Genomic DNA, 10091 nt, shown 5'->3' on the forward strand with positions numbered 1-10091 from the left:
GGAGTTTTGTAAGCGGGGGAGCGTGTGCCATGTGATCCTCAACCTGAATACTATCGCTCAAATTGAGACACGTATATTCAGCGGCTTGCAAAACCACTCCATTTCTGGAGAGTGTAAGATATGAAGTATTGTTGGTTTGTATAAAATAATTATGGTATAAATTGTGTGGGTGGTTTACCGACAACCAGCTATTTTTACGAGGCGGAAGTGCTGTGTAGGGCCTAGTAGAGGTGGCCCAAATTCCAGCGCTTTGTCGGATCTCGAGCGGTGTCGTGTTCGGTGGGGCATAAGGGAGGAAGTTGTGTAATTTTGCCTCAAGATAGAAGCTAACTGTCGCCGAGCAATAGGCATCCCGCACCCTCTTAGGAGAGAGGTGTAGAAGCTTGGATGTGTCGGCCTGCAGCTAGTGGAACTTGAGAAGCAGAATCACAGCAGTAAAAGGGAAGAGTAAGTCCGCGGTGATCTGCATGCAGTCGCAGTCACGTGGCGTGTAGTTACAAAAGAACATAGTTTGATAATTCTTGTAAAAGTGTGACTACATTGTTACATTACCATGGAGGGAGAGTTCGAGAGGGAGTGTGGGGAGTATGGAGGGTGCGACGGATTAGTACGCAACCAATATAAAAACATTAGAACACAACTATTATCTGGCATCGTAGATAAAGACAGAGCAGCCACAGGGAAAGAAATAGATGAATTATGGTTGGAACTCCAGAAAAATGGCGACATTCCAGCCGATGACTCAACACACAATGTGACTAAACGCATACAGAAGGCGGAAATACAGGCAGCCGCTGAACTGGCAGAACATGTGAAAAAAGAAAATGAACCCAAATTCATAAAGAGAAAGTGGAAAGATCAGAAAAAACTTAAAGATAGACGAAGAGCACTTCTTCACCAGATGGCGCTGGCGGCCTTAGCAATTGACTCAGCAACGGTGAAGCCGCCAAAAAAGAGAGACAAAGGGGGACCTGCCTTAAATTCGCCAACAAACCCCCCGCCAACTGCGCCGATATATCCGACATTACCCGTAGAGGGAAAACCCCTTCCGCCTCCTTACGGCAAAGCTAATCAGATGCCACTGTTTGTAGTCCGCGAAGGAGTATTCAATGCACAAGTCGTAGAAGGAGCAGAATATGACGCTGAGAAAGCCCGTCTAACCAGAGAAGCCGAAGAGGCAATAGTGAAGGTAGAGCAGATGAAGAGAGACGTACAACTCGTACAGGAGGTAATAGAGCAATCGATGGAGGTGCATAGGGAGAGCATGAAGCTATTAGGGAAGGAGAAAGCTGAGGGAAGATTTCCCAGCTCAGCAGTTATAGCAGAGAAAGAGGAAGTGGAGAGTGACTTAGAAAGTAGACTTAGCAGAGGGAGAGAGTCAATAATGACCAGCACACCTCGTGCACCCGAAGGGGCCGAGAGGATATTTGGAATTCGAGCACAAAGAGAGGGAGGAGCAGAGAGACAGGAAATAGAAAGAGATGAGGAAGTGGATGAAGAGGAGGAGCTAGACAGCAGCAAACACTGGTCAGAAGACGATGAGGAACGACAGGTGGTGATTGAAGGGAAGATGATAGCCCGTAAGACAGCCAAGGGACACCAAGAGCTTAGGGAGAGACCTCATACTAGCTCTCCATACATCAGCAAGCTTAGGTCACATCACAAAAGCCAAGTCAGCCATCACATGATGCCACTTTTACAGAAAACACCAGATGGAAGCGAGGTTTATCGACCCTTCTCCTACACAGACATGCACTGCATCCTGGATAAGATGCCTCCTCCTACAGAAGGTGGAGGCCCATGGATGGAGAAATTCTGTAACCTTACAATGGGACACAAAATCGCACTAGGCGATTGGAGAGCTCTGTTGGCACAACAGCTCTCCAGCTGGGAACTTACTGCATTAGAAACACAAGCAAAGACTTCAAAACGACCTGATAGTGAATCATTTTCCAGGCATGCCACGGCCATTGGCCGAGCTATGAGACAACGTTTCTCCACTCCAGCTGGAGCCATACACTCTCTCACATTTCACATTGACCCAGAGGAAAATGTTACCACATTCCTCCACAAATGTAAAAACACTTGGACTGACGTAGCAGGTGTACACCCAGGCTCTGATAGCTTACAGACCACTTTGTTTCGCAAAGCAGTGATGGAAGGAGTGCCCGCAGCAGTTAGAGAGGCCTTAGATAACAATCCTGATCTCCCAGGGTGTGACACCGAACAATGGGAGAAACATCTAACACACCATCTTAAGAAACATAGAGCCAAACAGATGGAGGTTAAGAATAACACAGAAGCTAACCAACTTCAACTGCTTAAACTTCAGTTGGAGGATGCTCGCCGTAAGGCAACAGATATCAAAAAGGCAGATAAAATGACCAATAATCAGATGGTGGCTCAGGCGCAGCAGCAGTCCTCCGAGCCACACACGCCAGATCTCTTTCCCACCCCACCATGGGTGGATCCATCTCCTCCAAAATGGGGTAATCAAGGGGGGGGCATGAGAGGTTTTGGGAGTCGAGGTACGGGCCGTGGCGTGTCTAGGGGTGGCCGTGGGCGTGGTAGTTGCCATATCTGTGGGGACCCCGGTCATTGGAGAAACCAGTGCCCCCAACAGACTTGGTCTTATGGTACGGATAACGACTGGTCGGCCGCACGCAATCGAGGCAGAGGCTGGGGACCGCCACGACCAGGCGGTTTTAGGGGGCAACCCAGAGGAGGGTTTCAGCCGCAGGGACACCAGGCTCCAAATTCTAACCTGGCCCCACAGGGACAGTTCCCGCAGGTGCAGTGGGACGAATCCCAGACTTATTGACGAAGCCCAAGAACCCCAACGCAGGAGGGGCTGGCGGACCCCTATCTGCAGCTGACAGTACTAAAACAAGAACTGCCTTTTTTGCTTGACTCAGGGGCAAGGTATTCCACACTCAACTCACCAGTCTCTAGAACCTTGCTCTCATCCTCTGCAGTCGAGCTCACAGGGTTCTCGGGACGACCGCAGAGTCTTCCGCTCACAAAACCCCTAACCACAACCATCCTCCATGCGGGACAGACTTTTGCACACAACTATGTTTCCTCTCAATCGTGCCCCGTCAATCTCTTAGGGCGAGACATACTGTTGAAGTGCGGAGCTTCCATTCTCTGCAGTCCAGAGGGACTGATTGTCACATTTCCAAACGGATACACCATAAACTGTTCTGTCTCCACCACACACTCCACCTCTCAAATGTTGCTCATGGCAGACAACACTCCTGGAGCAGAAGGACTGTGGGCAGACATTTACTGGGGTCTTGTGAACACGCCTCCGGGGACCCAGGGTATTGGTGCTCTCTATCAGTCTTGGCGTCCCTGGATTCAGTCATTACACCCGTACACTCCTCCTCCCGATCCTCTCCATGTAACTCTTTACTATGATCGAAATGGTGATGAGCTATATCAGCAAGCCTTCTATTCGGACGCAGAAGGGGTGGGATGGGAGATCCAGTCGACATGTGTGTGGGTGGGAAAGGAGGGCGTGGCAGCTGCGGTTGAGCTAACCCCCGAGCAGTTAAGATGGTACGAGGGAGCTGCAGACGCATCTCCCCATATCTCTTTAGCTATACATGCCAACCATCAAGCTAAAGACTTAGGTCCTATGTGTAAAAGACTGTCACAGCTCACCGATTGGCAACCCACACAAATTCCACAGGTATTGTTTTCCCCATCTGAGGGTGCATACCAAATAACACAGACAGCTGAAGACACAGCCGTATTGGAGCACAGGCAGATAGAAAGATGGCATGGCAGGGAGAAGACTGACCACGTAGATGCTGCTGCAATGTTGAGGGCCCTTCCAGACAGCTTGTGGTCCGCAGGATCAACTGATGTAGGGTTTTGTTCTCACATTTCTCCTGTAACCTTTGACCTCACAGACTCCACACCTATTTGGCAGACACAATATCGACACAAACCTGCCGCCGAGGCCGGCATTGCAGACACCATTGAAGGATTATTTGCCGCAGGAGTATTAGAGCCCTCCACCTCTAAGTGGAACACACCTATTCTACCAGTTGAAAAACAAAACACAGGCAAATACCGTATGGCTCATGATCTCAGGCGTATCAATGCTATTGTCTCCACCCCCACTGTCCCTGTCCCCAATCCGTATACAGCTCTCTCTAGCCTCACACCAACACATCAGTGGTTCTCCTGTATTGACTTGGCTAACGCTTTTTTCTGTTTGCCCCTTGCCCCTCACCTGCGTGACATCTTTTCCTTCACATACGGCGGTCAGCAGTTGCAGTACACTAGAGTCCCACAAGGGTTCATACTCTCACCAGGGGTGTTTAATCAGACCCTGAAACATCAATTGGCAGACCTCCCTCTGCCCCCTGACGTGGTTGTCATACAGTATGTGGATGATATCTTACTGGCGGCCCCGACCCCTTCCACCTGCCTGGAGGCCACGCAGGCAGTCCTGCTTCGCCTCTCTGACACTGGCTTTAAAGTCTCCAAGTCCAAACTTCAGTGTTGCCGCCAACAGGTGTCGTTTCTTGGCCGTGTTGTATCTAACAAAGGCACGGCCCTGTCACCTTCTCATCGGGAGTCCATTCTTAACCATCCTCTCCCTCAAACTGTGAAAGACATGCTATCTTTTCTGGGCCTTACAGGCTACAGTAAAAACTATGTAGCCGCCTACGGGGAACTGACACACCCCCTCCGGGCCCTAGTTAACGAGCAAGGCATGAGAAATCTAGCTGCACCTCTCAACTGGACCAAGGATGCAGAATCCTCGTTCATCCAGCTGAAACAATCCATGTCACGCGCAGCTGATTTGGCCATCCCAGACTACACTCTCCCGTTTTTCCTGGATGTTTCTGAAAAAGCACATACCGTATCCGGAGTTCTTTTTCAGAAAAAAGGGGGAGGTAGACAGGTACTGATGTATGCTAGCATTTCCCTAGATCCAACAGAAGAGAGACACCCACCATGCACACGACATGCGGCTGGAGTGGCTAAAATTTTGCAAAAAACAGCACACATTGTGATGGGACACGCGCTAACAGTATTAACAACACATAGCATAGTGGCCTACGTCAGCTCAGCAGCATTCACCATGACATCACTCAGACAAACAAGGCTGGAAAAAATCCTAAACGCACCTCACATAACATTCACACATGAAGGGATCAATATGGCAGATCATATAGGAGAAGGTGAGCCTCACAGGTGCGAGGAGAAAGTACAAGAAGACGTCAGGGTAAGAGAAGGGCTACACACAAAAGCTCTAGCAGACGCAGAAGAGATCTTGTACACAGACGGATGCTGTTTCAGACATCCAACAGAAGGGCTAAAAGCAGCATATGCAGTGGTCAGGCAGACAGATGCAGGGTTTCAGGAGATCATCACAGAGACAGTGAAAGGGAAAGAATCCTCCCAAAGAGCTGAACTCCAAGCGATGATTGCAGCTCTAGAATGGTCAGCTGGAAAAAAGGTGAATATCTACACCGACTCTGCCTACGTGGTAGGAGCCATCCATGTGGAGATGCCTCAATGGATGAGATCCGGTTTTTTAACAACAGCCAAAACGCCCATCAAACACAAAGAGGAGATGATGACACTTAAAGAGGCTCTTATGAAGCCAGACCAGGTAGCTGTCATCAAGTGCAAAGGACATGATAACTCAGGGACAATAGTATCCAAAGGGAACAGAGCAGCAGATGAGGCAGCAAAAAGAAAGGCAGGGTATAGCACCCAATATGTGATGCTACAAACAGAGAAAACAATACATGATCTGTTGCCCCCGTGTGATGTAAATATGTTAATAACAGAACAAGAAAAAGTATCACCAGAAGAGCTCACTGTCTGGAGAGACAGAGGAGCAACCAAAGTAGAAGGTATATGGAGGTCCCCGGATGGGAGGCCAGCATTACCTCCAGGACTGAAATTGTCAGTCCTACAAGAAGCACACGGGATGTCTCACTGTGGAAAAACACAGATGGCAAGACACCTAACACATTGGTGGCACCCATTCTTACCAGCTATGGTAGAAAATCATGTGCGTGAGTGTGAAATATGTACAGAATATAATGTGAAGTCAACTGTGAAGCCTCATCAGGGAAGGTTTCCACTTCCAAAACTACCAGGTCAGGAGATTGTGATTGATTACACAGACATGTTGGAGCGAGTAGGAGGATACAGGTATCTTCTGGTAGCAGTGGATGCATACACTGGCTGGCCAGAAGCCATACCTGCAAAATCAGAGGATGCAAAAACAGTAATCAAATTGCGTGCACATTTATCTGAACTGTTACGTCTTATATACTGGGTCAGGGAAATACAGAGTGTGAGACTTCGTGAACTGACACACATTTGTTGGTGTTAGGGAAAGAAGTTTCGACCCAGAGCTCTGTAAGCTTTATTCTTCTGCTGGATTAAATAAATACTTGAATTGAGACCGAATATCTTCTCCTATTCTCTTCATAAAAGAACGCGCTGGAGACGGCTCACACATAGAGTACGTTGTTTAGTAGATTGAGCAGACTGTTCTCCAACACTCCCAAAATCTTTGAGAGGAGTGCTGCTTACACAACAGGACTGGTAGAGAAGGTGCGCTCACACTCTGTTCAGGCTCACTTTGCCCCTCCCCCTCCCCCTCCTTCCCCACTCTGCCAGAACAGAAAGAGCAGCTCACCACTGGCTGGAGTCCTGATGATTAAGGAGAGGAAGAGGAGCGCTGTTTGAAGCTGTTTTACAGCTGTTTCACAGCTGCAGACAAAGACACCTGTGATGTGTTCAAGAAAAAAAAAGGTTACATTTTAATTATGCATTTTTTGGCTCTCCAGTAATAATTTTGTTCACTTTTCATATTTGCAAATTGAGTTTGTTGATAAAATTGATTGAATATTGAGTAAGTTAATAATTTCAAAAGCATCCAATGATCTTGAAATTTCAAGTAAAAACTATTGGTGTCAGAATCAGTATTGGCAAGTCTGTCTCTGTATTTACTTGATGTTGATAGCAAAATTTGTAGTGTTGCCCACCTCTAATGATGGTTTACTTTTACACAAGAGAAGCTGACAGCTGCAGAGCTGTCAACTCACTGACAAACCATGTACTCACTCAGCTTCAACGTCTCAGATGAACAGCAACAACAAATATCTGGCGAGATAAATTACAAATTGGTCGCTTCTAAACAGCAGTTCAACAAGTATGTGATATCACAGTAGGTTGATTCTTGGTCGCATTATCTCCATGAGCAAGTCTCTCATAGCCCAGCTTTCATTTTTGGAGTTCAGCTAAAAACTTGGTTCTGATTGCCTAACAGAAAGATTGAAGACTACTGCTCACATGTGGTAGCTAATAAAGACATAGCTCCCTGGGCTATTGGAGAAACACTAGGAAACACAGTTCCAAAATAAAGCGTATCCTGTTCAACCCAATATTTATGTGGGGATCAGTAAAGATTCAGTCTTGCACATCTTGGATCCTTTCTCTTTGCCTAAACAGAGAAAGTCCATTTCTGAAGTAACACCAAAGGCTGTGTAAAAAGACTTTTTCCCATATTGCTCATGTATCCTCTTCAACCTCCATGCAGCATAACATACTGCAGTTGTGAGTGAAGAAGCATCTTTTTCATTCAAGGATGTATACAACAGTTTTAATGTCATGCCTGCGGCCTGCAGAGCAATAACACTTATCACCAGAGTAAAGCAACAATACACATGGCAACATTCTGCTTTTCAGCAGTTAGTAGCTCAAATGAAACCTGGAGCATTGTGAGAGCTTTTTCCTTTCCTGTTAAACCTGCAGCAACAAGAAAGACCACAGCACTGCTTTAATATTTCTGACAGCCATTTTTTTTCTTCTCAGAGGGTATGTTAAACAAAAAGGGGTAAAATATGGCCTGAACTTGCTCAGGTCCAGAATTAAATCCAGAAATATATTTCAAGAAAAGCATGGGTTTGCATTGCTTAGCATTTTAATGACTCATTGTATTGAAGGCTATGAGTCTTGTCATGCTGCATTTGTTCTGTACAAATGCCCCAGAGGAATTTTGGAGGTTATATGCATTTCGTATCAGAAAAGTAACTTCTCTACCTCAGCTGGAAACTGGCAGCATGTTTTGTTTTTTTTTTTTGAGCGCGCATAAAAGACAGGATAAACATAAAATTGCCAACTGTTCGCAAGTTAAGATATTTTCTTTTCAAAAGTGTAAATATCTGGAGAGATTAAATGTCAGGCGCCATACACACTAGCCCAGAAGTCATCAACCCATCGATCCCAAACAGCAGACCTTATGGACTTTCCCAAAAATAATGGGAAAAATTATATACAGTCACATTTTGCCTGATTGATGTTGTGAACATTTTGTTAGTTAGAGAGAGAAATGCCTGCCCATTTCCTCCCTCTTGAATCAGCTCTATTGCTGTCATAGCAGCGTGAACGTGACCAATAAGATAAGAAAAGAATAGAATTATTTTGGTAATGTAAAAAAAAAAAGAAAAAAGAAAAAAGCTGTTTTTGTAGTGTTGGATGTAGTTTCATACGTAAAGACATAGTGGCTATGTTTGCTAGGAAGCAGCCAGCAAGGTGAAAATTTACTGATAGGGGAGGAAGAATTTATTTTTGCATTTGTGTTAGACAAGTGTATATGTGTGTTATGAAACCAAACTCAAGTACTGGGCAAATTCAAAATCTTCACAATGAACTGTTAACAATAACTGTCTTCTATTATCCACTCATGATCTATTCATCACAGAATGTTTTGATGTTTTTCCTACTATCAACATATTAACCTGACATGCATAATTGTGTGGACCGGATACACAAAACGACCATGCCTTTGATGTGAAACTGTTGATGAGAAAATGTGTTGTTTTATTTCCACCATTATGTACATAATTCAGTAATATGAATTAGATAAATGCTTGTGTTCTTTGTGTTCAGAGTTGGCCCAAATGAAAGGTCTTTAGGTAGAAGTAGATAATTTCCTTGTCCAGGGCAAAGATTAGACACCTTATACACACACACACACAGTACTATATATAACAAGTGCGAGTCGTAATGCAGAATTAGGAAAGAGTCCAGTTGACCAGGAATTACACCTTAATCTCAAAATAAAAATTAGATTTGTGTGCCCATCATAAATAAGATAAGAGATAAGATGGCTGTTGCAGCTTTTCAAGTGACCCAATCAATGATTTTGACTGAAATTACATATGAGTTGAATTTAACTCTAAAACAACAACTAGCCCTCCGCTATTCATTTGGCTTTGAGATCACTGTTCAATGAAATTAAACAGAATCTTTTCACAACAAAAAAACAATATATCAAATAAGAATTCAACTTTCTCAGCCAGTTAAATAAATAAATAAAATGTAACATCCATCCTGGTAGTTTCAATTTCTCCTGCCCATGACATAGGATTAGCTATTTCAGCTGATTCCTCAATCAGTCAATTGCTCAGTCAAGTTAATTGTCAAGTCTATTGCACAGCCGGTGTGGTGGGTACACTGTAGCCAACATTCATAGCTTAGAATATAAGATATAAAATTATGTTATTGATTTGATTGAGGATTTAAATTATTTAGGATGGTGTGTGTATGATCCTGATTATAATTTAAAATGCTGATCCTAATTTCTGTTTTTCTCTTGAGGTTTTCAACCTGACTGATTGACTGACTGATCAATCCAACATTGAAGCAAAATCAAATAAAGAGTGAAAAGTTTGAATGAGTTGACTCCTGCATCCTCTGTGCAAGGCCTGGTCGACTTCAAGCAGTTTAAACTAGATAACTAGACAGTTGAAAATCACGCAGGCAGCCTGGACAGGGAGATCAACATCTTCGAAGTCCAATGGAAACCTGCAGACTTAAGAGAGGCTGTGGATGACTCAAGATGGCAGAAAAGGTTCTGGGGAAGACAGTTAAGCAGCTCAAAATGGAGAGGACCACTGCAAAAAGCAGCTTCACAAGGCAATCCAACGCCATCAGTAAAGGAGCAGACAGCATGGTGGAAGAAGAGCTGGGTGAGAAGTTTTGACCGCTTGATTCCAAACTCTATAATCTCTCATGAAAAATACCCAGTTAAACATGTATTCATT

The 10091-nt window shown here is 44.8% G+C and overlaps 1 protein-coding gene across 1 annotated transcript; it reads left to right on the forward strand.

Annotated features, from left to right (window-relative positions):
- The first annotated feature begins 553 nt into the window (after window positions 1–553).
- On the forward strand, window positions 554–6729 carry LOC115049619 (uncharacterized). The gene is made up of 4 exons (XM_029511989.1): window positions 554–1355; window positions 2551–2796; window positions 2976–5730; window positions 6561–6729. Exons 1-4 carry the CDS (start codon window positions 554–556, stop codon window positions 6727–6729), a joined length of 3972 nt encoding a protein of 1323 aa, XP_029367849.1.
- Window positions 6730–10091: the final 3362 nt, after the last annotated feature.

Source organism: Echeneis naucrates, chromosome 10 (genome assembly GCF_900963305.1).
Source record: "Echeneis naucrates chromosome 10, fEcheNa1.1, whole genome shotgun sequence".
Taxonomy (NCBI): domain Eukaryota; kingdom Metazoa; phylum Chordata; class Actinopteri; order Carangiformes; family Echeneidae; genus Echeneis; species Echeneis naucrates.

Excerpts from the sequence above, each read along its gene's own strand:
- LOC115049619 (XM_029511989.1), top strand. The coding sequence starts at position 554 with ATGGAGGGAGAGTTCGAGAGGGAGTGTGGGGAGTATGGAGGGTGCGAC. Across the intron at positions 1,356-2,550 it reads AGTGGAGAGTGACTTAGAAA|GGGTGGCCGTGGGCGTGGTA; the intron begins GTAGACTTAGCA and ends TGGCGTGTCTAG. Across the intron at positions 5,731-6,560 it reads GCAGCAAAAAGAAAGGCAGG|GAGTGCTGCTTACACAACAG; the intron begins GTATAGCACCCA and ends AATCTTTGAGAG.